Below are 19,796 nucleotides of genomic sequence, written 5' to 3'. Positions count from 1 at the left end.
TTACATTTAAGTCTTTTCCAAGCTGAATAGATAAAAGCCTCTTGCTATATCAAGTAGACAGAAAGGATTTATTTTCTAATAGTAGAAATTCATCTATAATATACTGAATATATCGAGTTGAAGTTTTTAAATTTTAGAGTACCTCTGTAAATACACATGGAGATAATTTTTTTTATTATTATTTTATGTATATATATTTATAAGATTGATCTCAGGGAGAAACAAACAAACCAGCTTTCTGGAGGTCAAAATGTAGGAAAACAAATTCTGAAATGAAGAAACAAAATGAACCATTCCCTCTCCCACTACAAGTGTGCCTTTTCTGGTCCTGTAAATGCTTATTTGGATGCGTGAGACCAAAGTACCTTAGATCACAGTGGCGGTGGTGTGTGGAGTACTGTCAGTGAAGATTGCCTCTGCCTGATTAGATATGAAGAAACATTACACACAGCCAGAGAGTGTGGATTCAGCACACAAGAGACAACTCCATTATTCTATAGCCATTGCCAAAGAGGATTCTAATACTCTCTTCACTGAACACAGGAACACCTATTTCCCCAACAGCCAGTTGTGTATTCTCTGATACAAATGCATAGATACATGTATTGGCCAGAGACACTTGTCCATATAATCAGAGTGAAAAAAATTATTCAGGCAAGTGCATATATTATTGGTAGAACTCAACAACAATGGGGTGGTGCTCAATTTTTCTCTAAATTACCCAGTTTTTACCTATCTTATTTCTAAACAGATTCTGGATTGAGGTCTTTTTTCTTGGTTACAAGAACTATAAAATTATGAGCCCCATATAAGCTTTAGAAGCATTGGTAACCAAGAAGAGCTGTGACTTCTTCTATACCCTGGCTGAAGAGCAGAACAATGTCTTGTAAACACCTGATACAATGCTCAACAGAGTTCTAATTGTTACTCTTCCTAATTCTGTTTATGCCTTATGGTCAATTCAGGGATGGTGGCAGGGAGTTTCAGATATGAATTGCACGGTAGATGGTAGGAGAGAGGACAGCAGAATCCCCCTGACAGAGCCACCCAACACTATCAGAGACACAAATGTCCATCTAGCCGACACTCCCTTGCCCAAGTCCCATCCCTGGTGGTGACAACCCACCTTTGAAAAATAGTCTCATTTTATTGGGAGAAGTAAGGGCCTGAGGACAAGAGATGAGGAATAAAGGGCCATGCAGAGAAGCAGCAGCACAGACTTGCTTCTGGCCCATTAGTGATCACCAGTAAGCTCCCAGACACCATGGTGCATTTTACTGCTGAGGAGAAGGATATTGTTGCTAGCCTGTGGGCCAAGATGAATGTAGAGGTGGCTGGAGGTGAGAGCTTGGGAAGGTAAGCACTGGACACAGGTAGGACAGGGGGCAGAAAGGCAGAGATTTTTCCAGAAAGACGGATTGGTCAGGTTTCTTACATACTCTGACTTCCCATCTGCTCTGTGACTATGACCATCCCATAGGTTCCTGGTTGTCTACCCATGGACCCAGAGGTTCTTTTACAATTTTGCTAACTTATGCTCTGAGTCTGCGATAATGGGCAACCCTAAGGTCAAGGCCCGTGGCAGGAAGGTGCTGACCTCCTTTGGAAATACCATTAAACACATGGACGACCTCAAGGGCACCTTTGCACATCTAAGTGAGCTGCACTTTGACAAGCTGGATGTGGATTCTGAGAACTTCAGGGTGAGTTCTGGTCATGCTTGTGCTTTGTTCTTTCATCCAGGTATCTGTTCTGTGGTTACAGTAGGGAACACAGGTACTTAAGTCTTATCGTATAGAGGTATTTTTTGGAGGTAATATTTCAGGAAAAAGCTTGTTTTTGGTAGTTAGGCTGTTCCTAAGGTCAAAGGTAAGACCAAGTAGAGTAATTAATTATGCTATGACCAGTGGAGGCCACTGGCCATCTGATATTTCTTAAAAATAAATGTCGTGAAGAGCACTGGACAAAAGTGAGCTAAGTAGTTTGGCCTGGAGAATACAAATTGAGCCAGGGAGAAGAACACCTTGCCTTTGATAACTGAAATTTTCTATAAAAATCGATGAACACGTTTCTGCATGGTTCTTGAGCTTTGAACCAGGAGTAAGCAGGGCAAAGTAAGAGTGACTTTTTCATGGTTTGCCCCTCGTCCTCTCAACTCCAGCAATGATGAAATGCTCTTGTATACAAAGCACTGGATTCTTTGTCAAATGGGTGTCCAAACAATTTGAATGTATGCAATATCTGAAGACTTAGACTATGCGTATCAAGCCCCAGCACTATAATCCTACTTTTAAAAAAGGAGAGAAGCAATCCATAGCAATGCTCTGGGGTCGGAAGTTGGCAGGGAAAATGAGAGAAGGATAGAACACATTGGGGGTTCAGGACTGGGAGTCACTGAAGCCAATGTCAAGCATAAAATGATGCATTTTGTGGGAGCATGACAATGAAAGTTGCTCAACCTCTTATCAAGAAGGAAATGGATGTTATATCTATTTGCTGTAAGGGCAGCTTGAGACCTTCTGTTCACTATGCACTATCTTCTTTTTATCCCCAGCTTCTAAGCAACATGATATTGATTGTCTTGCAACCCACTTCAGCGAGGAATTTACCCAAAAGACACAGGCTCCCTGGCAGAAGCTGACAGAAGCTGTGGCTAATGCTCTGGCCAACAAGTACCAGTAGTTGCCTGGCCATCTATGTTGGTGCCTACCTGAGGGCCCTGGGTCCCAACAGTCCATCTCCTGAAGGTGAAGGGAGAGAGCCCTGCCTCCAGACTTAACTCCTATATAATACAAATAAAATAAAAGTCATGCTCTGTAAGGAATATCCTTGTATTTTCTCTCTGTCTTTATCTTTTATAAGTTGATTCAGCTAAAAGAAAGCACTCCTATTGTAATGAGAATATTGGAGATTGAGAGTTTGGGGATGATAGAGAAGGGACCCTTATAAGATTCTACGGGGTAAGAGTGGCTTCAAAGGGTAATTACTCCTAGGAAGGGAAACTAGACTCTTGAGTTGGACAAGGTCTTTAGAAAAAGGAAGGAAATGGAATTACTCTTGAGAGATGCAAAATGATTATTGATAGTGAGTTGTTAGGACACAAAGTAGGGGACCTGTATAGGCTGTTATTTGTATAAACTCAGCATAGAGTTCTTTTTGGACTATAGCTCAGTTCTATTTAATATAAGAAACATATTTTTAGCAGCTATAATGCAGTGAAGATGGTACTTTTTAGAGACCCAGTAAAGGACTCTGCTCTCAACTTTTTCCTAGCATCTTCAATGGTACTAATGAAGGCAACATCCCTAAAGCATATGAACTGGCAGCTTTGGTTTGAATCTGTCATCACCTGGTAGCTCTGTACTTAAAACACATTTCTAATTCTATTGGTAGAGATAAAGGCCATTTATGAGGGAAAATGATAAATTCAAGAATCAGCATGCCAGGTCTAATTGACAGAGGAGAAACTGGCCCATTAAAAGCCGTGGGGTGGTATAAAATTAGAGAATCTGCTAGAGAGACCAGAAAAAGAAGGAAAAGAAGCTATTGCTGCAAACAAAATTACCAGTGAGGTTTCTTGCACACCAGAGTGACATAATCAATAGGGTATTTTAGGGAAATTGATCCATGTGTGGGCATAGACTTGACAAGGCAGAATCTACCCTGAATCTGGGCGTAGGAATTTGCTGTGAGTATAATGAAGTGATAGGTAAAAGACTAAACTTGACAGGAGCAGTGGTACTAAGAAAAAAATCAAATAAAGGACCACTGTGGCAAAGATGCTGCAGGACTTGAAACATAGCGAAATAGAGAGTGGAGAAGTCATGGAGGATAGCCAGGTTCCCTGCCTAGTGAATGCAAAGAGGAAATCTATTGACAGAAGAAGAAAAAACCTAGATGTCTCTTACTTAGAGCTGGCAATGGGCATAGCCACCTGTGTAAAAATCACTTCAAATTTCTATACTGAAGTCCCTGGCATAAAGTGAAAAGCCAGGGCTTTTGGATTAACAGACAATGTCAAATTATTGCCCCATTGGCTTGAAACATTTAGTTAACATTTTTCAGAATTAATTTCCTTGTTTGTAAATGGGATAATTATCCCTACCCCACGAATACATTCCAAGGTTTCAAGGAGATATTTGTAAAGTGCATTGTCTGTCATTTTTGAAAAGGTAGTGGTAGTGGTTTATATGATGCATTATGATCTGTTCCTCTGTGCCCTGCTTTTTTTTTTTTTTGCGGTACAGGGCCTCTCACTGTTGTGGCCTCTCCCATTGTGGAGCACAGGCTCCGGACACGCAGGTTCAGTGGCCACGGCTCACGGGCCCAGCCACTCCGCGGCATGTGGGATCTTCCCGGACCAGGGCACGAACATTGGCATTGGCGGGCGGACTCTGAACCACTGCGCCAGCAGGGAAGCCCTGTGCCCTGTTTCATTGTATATTCTTGAGCTGATTGCATTATTTCTGAGCTTCAGAACTAGATATCTAACTATTTGCTTAATATCCCATTTTGGATTGCTCAAAAGTACAACAAATACAGTATGTCCAAGACTGAACTCCTGATCTTTTCCCAATTTACTCCTGCTAACTGACGCTTCTTTTTGTGTTCCCCTTCTTAATGACTATCCCATCATCAATTGCTCAAGCCTGAAAATAGAGATGTTTTAACTTCCCTCCCTAACACAATATCATCCTATTTGTCTCTCATTTATTTTACCCCCATGTCCACTGAAGCCAAAATAATACAAATCAAATCATGTCGCTCCAGTCCTTGAATTTTTCAAGTTTTATTTGACTTTCAGGTTAAAGAAAAAGAAACTGTAACATAGTGTAAAGATTGTTCATAGCAACTTCCTATCATATAACATTCCCCCCTGGTCATCTGAATTACAGTCACACTGTCCATCTTTCTATATATAAATCATATAATTTGAATTATTATCCCTGGTAATTTTTAATCAACATTATGTTGTGCAATTAATCTGTATTACAGCATGTGATACAGATTCTTTTCATTGTTGTATAATATTTCATCCTTTTACCATAGTATAATTTATCTATTCCACTAAATGAGGAACAATTAAGTTGCTACCGAATTGAGATTCTGAGGCATATTGATGTTATAAGCATTCCTATACATGTCTTTGGATGCACACAAGCAAGTATTTCTGTATATCTAAAAGTATAATTGCCAGGTCATAGGTGCTGCATATATTCTGCTTCAGTAGACACCACCAAATATTCTCAAAAGCAATTATACTGTTTTACACTATCGTTAGCAAAGTATAAAAACTTTTCTTTATCTACAGCCTTGCAAAATTTTGGAATTGTCCATCTCTCCTCTTCTTTATATTCTTTTCCCTCCTCCTTCCCTTTCATTCCATTATTTTCCCTTCTTTTACTCCTTCCATTCCCTCCCTTCTTCCCTCCTTCCTTTGTGCCTCCCTCCCTCCCTCCTTCCTCCCTCCCTCCTTCCTTCCTTTCTTCCTTCCTCCCTCCCTCCCTCCCTTCCTTCCTTCCTTCCTTCTTTCCAGCTATGCTGGTGGGTATATATTTGTACACCATTGTAGTATTATTTTGAATTGAGAAAAGAGTGAATTTCGCTTTGAATCTTCATTCCTGGGTCCAACTCCACTTTTTTCTTGAGGACCCGGCTGTGGAAATTTCTGCACTTGGTGTTTTCCCAGAAACCCTGTTAGACTTTAACAGGCTGAATAAGATAAATCTTGTTTGCAATTCCTTTGCATTCTCTCTTTAGTCACATCATATATTTAAGTACTTATGCAATAGGTATCACATATTTTTCTTTATTTCTCATTAAATTGTTCCCATTATAATGCATGCTCCCCAAACCTATTTCAGTAGGTGGTAGAGAGATAATATTTATTACTTTTCTTTCTCTTAATGGACATTTATTTCAATGAAGGACATTTATTTCAATGAAGAATTTTGTGACCCAAAGTATTATACAAAGGAGAAAGAAAGTTAAATCTATGGCAAAATATTTATCCACTCCAACCACTTATAAACATATCTAGAAACAAAGTGAAGCTCCATATAGAGTCAACTTCATAAAATTTTTGCTTTCTAGGTTTCAGTTTTCTTATGTATGAATTGAAAGAGTTGGTTGGGTTAAACTGTAAGATACATTCCACAATGTTGACTAAAACATTTATGCATAAATGAGACTGACAGTATATTTGTAGAAGCTACTGATGAAGGAAATGAAGCTGGGAGGTAAGTACAGGGAGAGCAGGGTTTCTGAGTCCCGACACACTGGACCAGACAATCACAGATGAAGGGAACTGAGGAACAAGAGTGCATCTCACATTCCCCCAAACCAATGAACTTGTGTTGTGCTCTGGGCCAATCTGCTCTCAGAAGCAGGGAGGGCAGGAAGCTGGGTGGGGCTTAAAAGGAAGAGCAGGGCCAGCGGCTGCTTGCACTTGCTTCTGACACAACCGTGTTCACTAGCAACTACACGAACAGACACCATGGTGCATCTGACTGGTGAGGAGAAGTCTGCCGTCGCTGCCCTATGGGGCAAGGTGAACGTGGAGGAAGTTGGTGGTGAGGCCCTGGGCAGGTAGGTATCCAGCTTACAAGGCAGGCTTAAGGAGAGTGAATGGCAGCTGGGCACGTGGGGACAGAAAAAGCCCCTGAGATTCTGACGGGTGCTGACTCCCTCTGTCCTTTTGCTGTTTTCACCCCTCAGGCTGCTGGTTGTCTACCCCTGGACTCAGAGGTTCTTTGAGTCCTTTGGGGACCTGTCCACTGCTGATGCTGTTATGAAAAACCCTAACGTGAAGAAACATGGCAAGAAGGTGCTAGCCTCCTTTGGTGAGGGCCTGAAGCATCTCGACGACCTCAAGGGTACGTTTGCTGCGCTGAGTGAGCTGCACTGTGACAAGCTGCATGTGGATCCTGAGAACTTCAGGGTGAGTCTATGGGACCATCAATGTTCTCCTTCTTCTTTTTGTGGTCAAGCTCATGTCATAGGGAGAGGGCTCAATGGCAGGATGCAGTTTAGAATGGAAGAGAGGTATTCTGGATACGGCACTATGGACTCCTCGGGACCATTTTGTTTATTGTACTTTATTTTACCCTGTTTGCTCACAACCATCACCCCCTCTTATTCATTCTTGTTCTCCTCTGTTTGTTCTCTTGCAATGCCTTCTCCTTTTTAAATCACACTTTATTTTGAGTGTCTAATTTTTAAAAAAGACTTTATTTTTTTATCCACTTAAAAAATGTTAATTAATATTTTCCTCTTATCTCTTCCCTTTGAAGGAAGGAGGATAAAATGTTGTATTGCTTCTTGAAATGGTCCTAAAGAATAAAAATGAAAACACGTTCTGGATTAAGGCAGAGAGAAACATTTCTAAATATAAGTTCAGGCTGATATGGATGGGTTCACATCAGTAGTAACACCTACACTTCAGCTACCTTTCTGCTTATACCCTAGGGACACAGTTTGGGATGAGACTTAAATACTCTAAGCTGGGTCCCTCTACTAACCATGCTCTTGCATTTTATCTCTTCCACACAGCTCCTAGGCAACGTGCTGGTGGTTGTGCTGGCTCGCCACTTTGGCAAGGAATTCACCCCGGAGCTTCAGTCTGCCTATCAGAAGGTGGTGGCCGGTGTGGCTACTGCCTTGGCCCACAAGTACCATTGAGATCCTGGCCTATTTCTTGGTGACCATCGGAAGACCATATTTCCCTAGATTCTATTTTCTGAACTTGGGGAAATAATGTCTACACTCAAGGGTATGGCTTCTGCCTAATAAAGAACTTTCAGCACAATTTCCTGATTCCTTTTACTCATTTCTTTCCCTAAGGATATGGGAAGGTCCCTGAAGGTCTGCAGATAGGGTGCCTTTGTCAAGGTCAAGGGAAGTGAGAAAAGGAAGGGGGCCATACACAGTCAGTAATGGATGAAACTTCTATCTTAAAGCATAAAAACTGTCAAGAAGGCTTGAAATATAGAGAGGATACCGGCATTACAGGGGCTCTATGGTAGACCTCAAACCTAAGAGAGAAACTTCAGGTTAATGCTCTGATCCATTTTCAGTAATTACTCAAAAACTAATGTGCTCAGTCAGAGACATAATGATTGCTCAAAGTCTTGTTATGTCTCCTTTTTTCCTACTTCTCTTGCTTGCATGCTGTAGGCAGCAATGCTATACTACATCAGATGTTCCTGTTCTAAGGCATAACCTCCCTCTCTCAATTGCCCTAAAAGACCTCAAAATTAACCCTACCCTCCCTTTTGAGGTAAAAGTTCAGTGCTCACATTCCACCTGCTTACATATCTTTTGACCCTGGTCTCAATGAGCTTTCCAGTATTGCCGAAGGAAATTTTTCCATACACCCCACCCACCTTCACCCACTTTTCACTTTTCTTCCTATCAAGCACACTCACCCTCCGTGCTGTATAAGCGTTTCTGCGTATTTTGTACTATCCTACGTGACTACTGTGCCTTTTACAGTAGGTCCTCCATAGTCAGTAACTGTATACTTATTAAATGAAGTAATCAATGAATGAATAATTATTTCTTGTCTTAGAACTCCTGGGAGTAGAGGACAATCCAAACAATAGACCATTGCATAGGGTTTCTTTGTGTTAATGCACAAAGAAAGTAAACCACTGAGGAAGCATATAGGAAAATAAACCACTCATCAGACATTTGCTGTGTGTGTCATCATAGGTAATAAAGTATCTTTGAGCATTAATTTTGTCAAATGTAACATTAGAAGGATTTAGAGAACCTTCTAACTTACATGCATTTCTTTAAATCTATATCATGTTCCTGTTGATTAATTTTAGACTTACCTGACTACCTGAAACAGAACATGTTGCTTCCATCTATAAAAGGTGTTTTTATAATAATTCTGTTTTACCACCAGGTTATAGACAATGCATTACAGTTTACTGTTTCACCGCTATATTGTGAATTAACTGAAGGCAGAAGATTTTTTAAGTATTTATTTGTTTCTTCTCAGGTCATTGCACACAGTAGGCACTGAGAACACTTTACATCCCAACAGTATGTTTAAGAACCACCTGGTTACATCCCAGAAGCAGAGGAGCCTCAGGAGAATTTTAGGAAGTTTCCTTTCACACTCCTGAGCACAGAAAAGTCATCATAAGAATCAGACCTTAGGAGACAAAGAGATTTTCAAAGGATTAGAAAGAGGGTAAGAGAGGCTGTGGGTTTCACGATCTGGAAATGAGGAAAGAAAGTACCATTCTTCCCTCTAAATGGTCATAAAAAATAAAAACTATATAAAGACTTACTACACTCTCTTTTGTTCCTTCACCTCTGAAACTGGCCAATGAATCTAGACAAGAAGTTGGGCCTGAAAATCTCCAATACTGGAGAATTCAAGAGAACATCACTGGGATAAGACTTGGATCCAGCTCAAACAATGACTATATACTAGGTGTTGGTGTCTCCACGTTGGGAGTGAGGAGGTCAAGGGATGGAAGGAGACTCTGGCAGCTTGTTATATGCTTTCATTCCTTGTTAAAGTGGAGCTTCTGTAAAAGTCTAGGAGTAAAATTAATCCCTTAATATTTGATTTCAATTTTATGTGATAAGTTACCCAACGGTTATTTCTATTTTCTGCTACCATGTTGCTTTATAGACTACGTTCAGTATGTGTTCATGAAGATGGGGTATGTGTGTGGAAGAAAGAGAGATGGAAAGCGAGAGGAGGCAAGGAGAGAGAGCCAGAGCCAGAGAGTCAGAGAGAGAGGGAAAGGGAGGGGAGGGGAGAAGGAAGGCGATGAGAGAGAGAGTGAAGTAACTAATACTGTGCGTTATGTTCCATAATCATTTTAAAATAAACTAATTTAATGTCAAGGGAATTCAGCATAACATTCTAGATTATCCATCTCTTGAGCCTCAGAGAAGGGCCCTGAAGGTTTGGCTTTCGGATTTAATGCCTTACATATTTGTAAACAGTTTCCAGACTGAAGCCAAGATTCTGCCTCTAAAGATGTACAGTTCCAAATTTAACTTGGGAGAGACTGTCCCTTTGCTCTTGATATGTCAGTACCATAGCCCACTTATGAGGTAAGCAAAGCTAATTCTGAATGAAAATCTGAGCCCAATAGGGGAAATATTGATAAGGAAGTTACTAACTGAGACATTAACTGTTCTGTAATAATTAGAATATAATTCCTTTATCAAAGTTATGGTTATACTTAATTTATTGTTTTACAGACAGAAATATGACTTTGTTTCTTTTTAAATGAGTTAAACCATACTATTCTTAAACTATTCTGTGTGTGTGACCTCTGTTTCTATGAGTTCTGCTCTTCATGGAGCATTTTTGCTTTATTTAATTGTATTTATTTAATTTGGTTTTAATTAATTTTGTTATATTTTATTTTACTTTATTATTTTTGGAAGAATGCCAAAATTGTGGTAACTAAGATATTGTGTATGTGGGAGTGGAGTAAATAATAACTGCTTTACCTAGAAAAATATAGATTAGATTGCTGAAATGGTCTACTTGGGGAATTAAAATTGAACACTAGAGCATGTACAAAAGTGTTCTCCCTGAAAAGTAATTTTGAAACAGATGATAAAACCACACATCTCTGGATGAATGTCATGATTCTCTTGAAGAAAGTTAATAATCATCCTCTTAGTTATATTCAGACTAGGCCCATCTGGTATAGAACATTTGGAATTAGTTAAACTTGACCGACTAGAGTAAAGGAAAAAGAAAAAAAAAACCTCTCTCTCGGGGACTTGTAGCATGTGTGTGTGTGGGGGGGGGGGGGCCAGGCATGTGTGTGTTTAGTGCTCACTGCGGCTGGAATCAAAGCAGAGCAGACATGCTGTCGATCCCTGCACAGACTACAAATTAGCTCACAATGATGAAGGCGTCAGTGGGCCTGAGAAGTGTTCCAGAACCTTTGAGCGCTGGCCTGGATTTGAGCTTGAGGCTCTGAACATACACCGTTTATCACACTATTCACTCTTCCTTATATTTGCCTGGTATGTCTGAGCTTTTTATGCCTTATTACAACTTGAAGCCTTGTCCCTGCAGGGTTATGGTAATAGAAGGAGAAACCTGTTTCACTCTTTGATCATACCAAGTGGCAACAGTGAAACAAAGCAGCAACTCTTGCCCTGAGACTTGGATGGTGGTGGCTGCCACAGCTGTCCATACAAAAGAGTGGCTCATAGGCCATCCATGGCAGAGGAAGGCATAAGAAAGAAGACACAACTCCAATAAAGATGTTAAAAAAAAAAAAGAAAGAAGACACAATTGAAGCATTTAGGTGTATATGTATACAGCAGAATATTACCCAGCCATAAGAACAACATGGATTGACCTGGACGGTATTATGCTTGGTTAAATAAGTCAGACAGAGAGAGGCAAATACTGTATGTTGTCACTTTTATGTGGAATCTGAAAAACAAAACAAATTCATATAAATAAAGAAAAAGAGACTCACAGATATAGAGAGCAAACTATTGGTTAGCAGTGGGAAGAGATGAGAGGGGAGGGTCAGGATGGGGTAGGGAATTAAGAGGTACAAACTACCATGTATAAAATAGATAAGCAACAAGGATGTATTGTATAGCACTGGAGTTATAGCCATTATCTTGTAATAGCTTTTAATGGAGTATAATCTATAAAAGTACTAAATAAATCACTATGCTGTACACCTGAAACTAATATAATAGTGTAGATCAACTATACTTCAATTAAAATTAATTAAATTAAAATTAAAATCAAAAGAATTTAGGGAAACCACCTCTGAAAACAGGAAATGGTAGGGGAAGTCTTTAAGTAGGTGCTATTTCTGTCAGTCAAGACGGCAAAATTGTAGCCTTGACAATTTGGCTCTTTACAGGAAAATATAAACATATTCTCTACTATTATTTAGTAAGTTCCATGAGTTTTCCATGACACAGGTTTCTTGAAAAGATACGTCCAAACTTCCCCAGAAGTGGTCCTTTCATGTACATATGCCTGACCTCTGATATCAGGAGTCTGAAATAGGGTCTTGAAAAGAGTACAAATGTAAAACAATGATAAAGCTAACAGAGGTTTCAGTTGAATAAAATGAAACTCAAAACCTAAAGGTCAAACCAAATGTGGGGTTGGTTTTTTTGGTTGTTTTTGTTTTTAACATTTAAAACATTTGAAAGGCGTCTTTCCCCAGAAGTCAACATGTAAAATTTTTTTCCCCAAGGATAGCACAATAGTAAGTTCCTCTTTGCTTCAAGGTTTTAGAAAAGAATGAATATAAACTGAAAATGTTTAAATTCTATCTTTTTTACCCTGATAATCTTTTTTTGGCATATAATCCTACCCTAACCTCCTGATAGCAAAGCAAGAACCAAGATTTTCTTACATGTCTGAGAATAATCAGAGTGAATTTGTTCAAAGCGCTTGATGGGGCTTGGGACAGGTCAAAGGGTTGAGGAATCTTTATCTAGCAATGATGGAGAAAATATTTTGGAAAATGGAGAAATGAAAGTGGGAATTGTATGTATTTCTTTGGAACAATGAGAAATAGAGACGTCCTTTTCTTCTAGTTCACCTAAAAATTATTTTAGTTGGAGTTTCAGAGCCTTAGAGCTGAAAGGATGAGAGATTTTTGTTAAACATGTGTTGCCAATGATGACAAAAGAGAGAGAAAGGTGATTCTAGACATCAAGCTGCCCGAATCAGGAGATTCTAAGGTAGGAGAAACATGGTGAGTAAAAATGGTATGGCCCTTTCCTTACTGAAAGGAAATGAGAATTCAGGAAGCGGGCAAGATGCAGAAGGTAGAGATGAGGAAAAGTAGGGAAAATAACTAATAGGGGCACTTGAGATCTTATGCTGAGCTCAGAAATGCTTGCTGCTTTTGCTTTTTTCACTGAATTTTTTAATAGTAAGAAGCAGAACTCTATACTTATAGAGAAGTTTTTCCTGCCTAAGAAGTTAACAGGATTTATTACATGGAGAGAAAAGAGGGAGAAGGAATATTGGAAAAGTTGTACATATAGAGGAATGAATTTTAGTAAAAGAAGGAGCAAACAAACAAAAATATATAGAAAAATAGAATGATGGGTGATGAATTTCAATAAGAGAAATTGTTATAAACACAGCATTCTTAGTGGCCTAGGGGAGGAAAAGAAATAATCTGAGCCAAGGTTAGAATGCCTTTCAACATTTTTACCCCTCCTTTTAAATCATGGAGAAGCTTCTCTGTTCTCCCAGATCCTTTTCCAGGTCAGTCCAGGAAGAAACAAGTTATATGCCTCTGTTTAGGCTTTGAAAACATTGCTTCCCTCAGGGTTACTAAAACCTTGGAGTTGTGATCAATTTTTTACTTATTTGTGTTCCTTACTATACTGAGAGATCTCTGTTTTCATCTATGGATTCCCAAACCCTAATAGACGAACTATCTCACAGGACCTCTCGATTCATATTTCTATTTTTCTGCCATTATTTATTTGGTCATAAATTAAGAAAAAAATGAATGAGTAGATGAATGAATGAATGAATATTTGTTTTCTTACCAGAAGGATTTCATCCCAATCAAGAGAAGAAAAGAGATACATACTTAGAACTAGGGCAGAGGTTTTATCCATGCTGTCCTTGTAATAATTTTGCATATTCTGAAGGCACAGGATATGATCCATCCAGAGAGTCTTCAGTTGAATCACAGTGGGCAAATCCCTTCCACATTCTGGACCTCAGATTCTTCATTTGTGTACTAAGAAAATAGAGGAGGCAGTCTCTAAGAGATTACTACATTGTGATTCTAAAAACTGTACAAGTAAACTTGCCAAGGATGATGATTTTAGGAGCAATTTGTATTGCTGGAATGAGTGGGACCTGGAGATACCCAGAGAGAGGGCTGAAGGTCTGGAGTCAGTGCCAGGAATGCCAAGGAGACGTATGGCTGTCATCATTCAAGCCTCACCCTGTGGAACCACACCCCAGGCTGGGCCAATCTGGTCACAGAAGCAGGGAGGGCAGGAGGCAGAGCTGGGCATAAAAGGAAGAGCGAGGCCAGCGGCTGCTTGCACTTGCTTCTGACACAACCGTGTTCACTAGCAACTACACGAACAGACACCATGGTGCATCTGACTGGTGAGGAGAAGTCTGCCGTCGCTGCCCTATGGGGCAAGGTGAACGTGGAGGAAGTTGGTGGTGAGGCCCTGGGCAGGTAGGTATCCAGCTTACAAGGCAGGCTTAAGGAGAGTGAATGGCAGCTGGGCACGTGGGGACAGAAAAAGCCCCTGAGATTCTGACGGGTGCTGACTCCCTCTGTCCTTTTGCTGTTTTCACCCCTCAGGCTGCTGGTTGTCTACCCCTGGACTCAGAGGTTCTTTGAGTCCTTTGGGGACCTGTCCACTGCTGATGCTGTTATGAAAAACCCTAACGTGAAGAAACATGGCAAGAAGGTGCTAGCCTCCTTTGGTGAGGGCCTGAAGCATCTCGACGACCTCAAGGGTACGTTTGCTGCGCTGAGTGAGCTGCACTGTGACAAGCTGCATGTGGATCCTGAGAACTTCAGGGTGAGTCTATGGGACCATCAATGTTCTCCTTCTTCTTTTTGTGGTCAAGCTCATGTCATAGGGAGAGGGCTCAATGGCAGGATGCAGTTTAGAATGGAAGAGAGGTATTCTGGATACGGCACTATGGACTCCTCGGGACCATTTTGTTTATTGTACTTTATTTTACCCTGTTTGCTCACAACCATCACCCCCTCTTATTCATTCTTGTTCTCCTCTGTTTGTTCTCTTGCAATGCCTTCTCCTTTTTAAATCACACTTTATTTTGAGTGTCTAATTTTTAAAAAAGACTTTATTTTTTTATCCACTTAAAAAATGTTAATTAATATTTTCCTCTTATCTCTTCCCTTTGAAGGAAGGAGGATAAAATGTTGTATTGCTTCTTGAAATGGTCCTAAAGAATAAAAATGAAAACACGTTCTGGATTAAGGCAGAGAGAAACATTTCTAAATATAAGTTCAGGCTGATATGGATGGGTTCACATCAGTAGTAACACCTACACTTCAGCTACCTTTCTGCTTATACCCTAGGGACACAGTTTGGGATGAGACTTAAATACTCTAAGCTGGGTCCCTCTACTAACCATGCTCTTGCATTTTATCTCTTCCACACAGCTCCTAGGCAACGTGCTGGTGGTTGTGCTGGCTCGCCACTTTGGCAAGGAATTCACCCCGGAGCTTCAGTCTGCCTATCAGAAGGTGGTGGCCGGTGTGGCTACTGCCTTGGCCCACAAGTACCATTGAGATCCTGGCCTATTTCTTGGTGACCATCGGAAGACCATATTTCCCTAGATTCTATTTTCTGAACTTGGGGAAATAATGTCTACACTCAAGGGTATGGCTTCTGCCTAATAAAGAACTTTCAGCACAATTTCCTGATTCCTTTTACTCATTTCTTTCCCTAAGGATATGGGAAGGTCCCTGAAGGTCTGCAGATAGGGTGCCTTTGTCAAGGTCAAGGGAAATGAGAAAAGGAAGGGGGCCATACACAGTCAGTAATGGATGAAACTTCTATCTTAAAGCATAAAAACTGTCAAGAAGGCTTGAAATATAGAGAGGATACCGGCATTACAGGGGCTCTATGGTAGACCTCAAACCTAAGAGAGAAACTTCAGGTTAATGCTCTGATCCATTTTCAGTAATTACTCAAAAACTAATGTGCTCAGTCAGAGACATAATGATTGCTCAAAGTCTTGTTATGTCTCCTTTTTTCCTACTTCTCTTGCTTGCATGCTGTAGGCAGCAATGCTATACTACATCAGATGTTCCTGTTCTAAGGCATAACCTCCCTCTCTCAATTGCCCTAAAAGACCTCAAAATTAACCCTACCCTCCCTTTTGAGGTAAAAGTTCAGTGCTCACATTCCACCTGCTTACATATCTTTTGACCCTGGTCTCAATGAGCTTTCCAGTATTGCCGAAGGAAATTTTTCCATACACCCCACCCACCTTCACCCACTTTTCACTTTTCTTCCTATCAAGCACACTCACCCTCCGTGCTGTATAAGCGTTTCTGCGTATTTTGTACTATCCTACGTGACTACTGTGCCTTTTACAGTAGGTCCTCCATAGTCAGTAACTGTATACTTATTAAATGAAGTAATCAATGAATGAATAATTATTTCTTGTCTTAGAACTCCTGGGAGTAGAGGACAATCCAAACAATAGACCATTGCATAGGGTTTCTTTGTGTTAATGCACAAAGAAAGTAAACCACTGAGGAAGCATATAGGAAAATAAACCACTCATCAGACATTTGCTGTGTGTGTCATCATAGGTAATAAAGTATCTTTGAGCATTAATTTTGTCAAATGTAACATTAGAAGGATTTAGAGAACCTTCTAACTTACATGCATTTCTTTAAATCTATATCATGTTCCTGTTGATTAATTTTAGACTTACCTGACTACCTGAAACAGAACATGTTGCTTCCATCTATAAAAGGTGTTTTTATAATAATTCTGTTTTACCACCAGGTTATAGACAATGCATTACAGTTTACTGTTTCACCGCTATATTGTGAATTAACTGAAGGCAGAAGATTTTTTAAGTATTTATTTGTTTCTTCTCAGGTCATTGCACACAGTAGGCACTGAGAACGCTCTACATCCCAACAGTATGTTTAAGAACCACCTGGTTACATCCCAGAAGCAGAGGAGCCTCAGGAGAATTTTAGGAAGTTTCCTTTCACACTCCTGAGCACAGAAAAGTCATCATAAGAATCAGACCTTAGGAGACAAAGAGATTTTCAAAGGATTAGAAAGAGGGTAAGAGAGGCTGTGGGTTTCACGATCTGGAAATGAGGAAAGAAAGTACCATTCTTCCCTCTAAATGGTCATAAAAAATAAAAACTATATAAAGACTTACTACACTCTCTTTTGTTCCTTCACCTCTGAAACTGGCCAATGAATCTAGACAAGAAGTTGGGCCTGAAAATCTCCAATACTGGAGAATTCAAGAGAACATCACTGGGATAAGACTTGGATCCAGCTCAAACAATGACTATATACTAGGTGTTGGTGTCTCCACGTTGGGAGTGAGGAGGTCAAGGGATGGAAGGAGACTCTGGCAGCTTGTTATATGCTTTCATTCCTTGTTAAAGTGGAGCTTCTGTAAAAGTCTAGGAGTAAAATTAATCCCTTAATATTTGATTTCAATTTTATGTGATAAGTTACCCAACGGTTATTTCTATTTTCTGCTACCATGTTGCTTTATAGACTACGTTCAGTATGTGTTCATGAAGATGGGGTATGTGTGTGGAAGAAAGAGAGATGGAAAGCGAGAGGAGGCAAGGAGAGAGAGCCAGAGCCAGAGAGTCAGAGAGAGAGGGAAAGGGAGGGGAGGGGAGAAGGAAGGCGATGAGAGAGAGAGTGAAGTAACTAATACTGTGCGTTATGTTCCATAATCATTTTAAAATAAACTAATTTAATGTCAAGGGAATTCAGCATAACATTCTAGATTATCCATCTCTTGAGCCTCAGAGAAGGGCCCTGAAGGTTTGGCTTTCGGATTTAATGCCTTACATATTTGTAAACAGTTTCCAGACTGAAGCCAAGATTCTGCCTCTAAAGATGTACAGTTCCAAATTTAACTTGGGAGAGACTGTCCCTTTGCTCTTGATATGTCAGTACCATAGCCCACTTATGAGGTAAGCAAAGCTAATTCTGAATGAAAATCTGAGCCCAATAGGGGAAATATTGATAAGGAAGTTACTAACTGAGACATTAACTGTTCTGTAATAATTAGAATATAATTCCTTTATCAAAGTTATGGTTATACTTAATTTATTGTTTTACAGACAGAAATATGACTTTGTTTCTTTTTAAATGAGTTAAACCATACTATTCTTAAACTATTCTGTGTGTGTGACCTCTGTTTCTATGAGTTCTGCTCTTCATGGAGCATTTTTGTTTTATTTAATTGTATTTATTTAATTTAGTTTGTTATATTTTATTTTACTTTATTATTTTTGGAAGAATGCCAAAATTGTGGTAACTAAGATATTGTGTATCTGGGAGAGAAGAGTAAATAATAACTGCTTTATCTAGAAATATATAGATTAGATTGCTGAAATGATCTACTTGGGGAATTAAAATTGAACACTAGAGCATGTACAAAAGTGTTCTAACTGAAAAGTAATTTTTGAAACAGATGATAAAACCACACATCTCTGGATGAATGTCATAATTATATTATATTATAGGGGCACAGTTTGTGATGAGGCTGAAAGATGCTGAGTCCGAGCTGGGTCCCTCTATAACCATGCCCTCGTTTCTCGACTCTTCCACACAGCTCCTGGGCAACGTGCTGGTGGTTGTGCTGGCTGAGAACCTGAAAAATGAATTCACCCCGGAGTTGCAGGCTGCCTATCACAAGGTGGCGCCTGGTGTGGCTAATGCCCTGGCCCACAATTACCACTAAGCTCCCTTTCCTGATTTTCAGGAAAGACCTTTTTGTCCTCAGAGCCCAAAATCTGGATACAGAAAAATAAAGAAGAGTTTTGAGCATCTGGTCTCTGCCTAATAAAAACATTTATTTTCATTGCACTGGTGTATTTAAATTACTTCACATCTCTCACTCAGATGTCTCTCACATGGGAGGGCAGGCATTTAAGTCATAAAGAAATAAGGGGCTAGTTGAGACCTTGGGAAAATATATCTCTATCTTGGACTCCATGACAGGAGTTGTTGTAAACAGCTAATATAAGTGGAAAACAGACTCTGCTGCTTATTCTTACTTTCCCTTAAAGAATTCAAGTTGCAGTTTGATTTGGGAGTTAGATCATTGCTATGTTTTATTTAAACCAATTATTTTATTTAGCCTTCCTTGTAAATGTCTTCTCTCTCTTTAATTGTCCAGAACCTAACAGCCATAATTCCACTAAGTTCTTCTGCCTAAAGACACCACTGTTCTTCTAAGATTTTCCTTATGTATTTTACTGTCCTTATTGCTCCTCCTCCTTTGACCGCTCTTATCCTAGTTTCCTCTGTCACCTTATAAAGATCCGCATGAAGGACAGAAACCAGGGGGAAGTAGATTTGCTACCTCTTCCCTTGTATTGTAATACTGTGATAAATATAGGACTGAAGACAATGTAAAAAGGGGCTTTTGTGGCTTGATATTCACTGCTGTCTTGTAATTCTTTCATGGTCTTACACCAAATGGAATTCCATTTTCCTCAAGATGGTTTAACATCTACATCCAGAAGTGATTGGAGGTCTGCTCTCTTCCTTATCCTGTCTCTGATGGTTTCTCTGCCTTTGTAGTTATTAACGTAGTGTTACCAGCAGCAACACATGCCAATTTAATTTTATTATTCAATAGCCACTTATGTGGATGCTTGATTCTGGAAATAATATATAAATTTCAAGTAATCCTTGTCCCCTGCTGCATCCCAATTCTGAATCTAGTTGGGAAGATTCTGAAGGTAATGCATATAACAAGTGACTATAAATGAGTGTATACAAGGCTTTATGAGATCAGAGAGTGAAGCTCTTGGTATGAAATGGGTGATAAAGATAAGTAGATACTTGTCCAAAAGAGAAGAGGAAAAAAAACAGAAAAGAAAGGGAGGATAACATACACCAAATCATCGATGAATAATGTGTTTGTGTATTCTGAGAATTTCAAGTAAATAAGAAAGAGAATTGAAGCAAAACTGCCTGGAATGGAATAGAATAGAATAGGCTATGAATATGAATTTGAATAGAAGAGTATATGAATTTTGGTGAACACTGTGGGGGATATATTTAAA

General features: G+C 39.6%; 3 protein-coding genes across 3 annotated transcripts; all 3 read left to right on the top strand.

Moving 5' to 3' along the window:
* Positions 1-1,264: 1,264 nt before the first annotated feature.
* On the top strand, positions 1,265-2,682 carry LOC116758332 (hemoglobin subunit epsilon-2-like). The gene is given in 4 exon segments (XM_032641159.1): positions 1,265-1,356; positions 1,481-1,703; positions 2,555-2,579; positions 2,582-2,682. Coding segments are annotated over 4 exon segments (441 nt in total).
* A 3,739-nt stretch (positions 2,683-6,421) lies between these two features.
* Positions 6,422-7,807, top strand: LOC116757837 (hemoglobin subunit beta). Its single transcript, XM_032640181.1, has 3 exons — positions 6,422-6,588; positions 6,718-6,940; positions 7,552-7,807. Exons 1-3 carry the CDS (start codon positions 6,497-6,499, stop codon positions 7,678-7,680), a joined length of 444 nt encoding a protein of 147 aa, XP_032496072.1. The 5' UTR covers positions 6,422-6,496; the 3' UTR covers positions 7,681-7,807.
* Positions 7,808-14,028: 6,221 nt separating this feature from the next.
* Positions 14,029-15,414, top strand: LOC116757836 (hemoglobin subunit beta). The gene is made up of 3 exons (XM_032640180.1): positions 14,029-14,195; positions 14,325-14,547; positions 15,159-15,414. The coding sequence occupies exons 1-3, from the start codon at positions 14,104-14,106 to the stop codon at positions 15,285-15,287; spliced, it is 444 nt and encodes a 147-aa protein (XP_032496071.1). The 5' UTR covers positions 14,029-14,103; the 3' UTR covers positions 15,288-15,414.
* Positions 15,415-19,796: the final 4,382 nt, after the last annotated feature.

Source organism: Phocoena sinus, chromosome 8 (assembly GCF_008692025.1).
Source record: "Phocoena sinus isolate mPhoSin1 chromosome 8, mPhoSin1.pri, whole genome shotgun sequence".
In the NCBI taxonomy this organism is placed as follows: domain Eukaryota; kingdom Metazoa; phylum Chordata; class Mammalia; order Artiodactyla; family Phocoenidae; genus Phocoena; species Phocoena sinus.
This window is presented reverse-complemented; position numbering and strand designations above follow the sequence as displayed.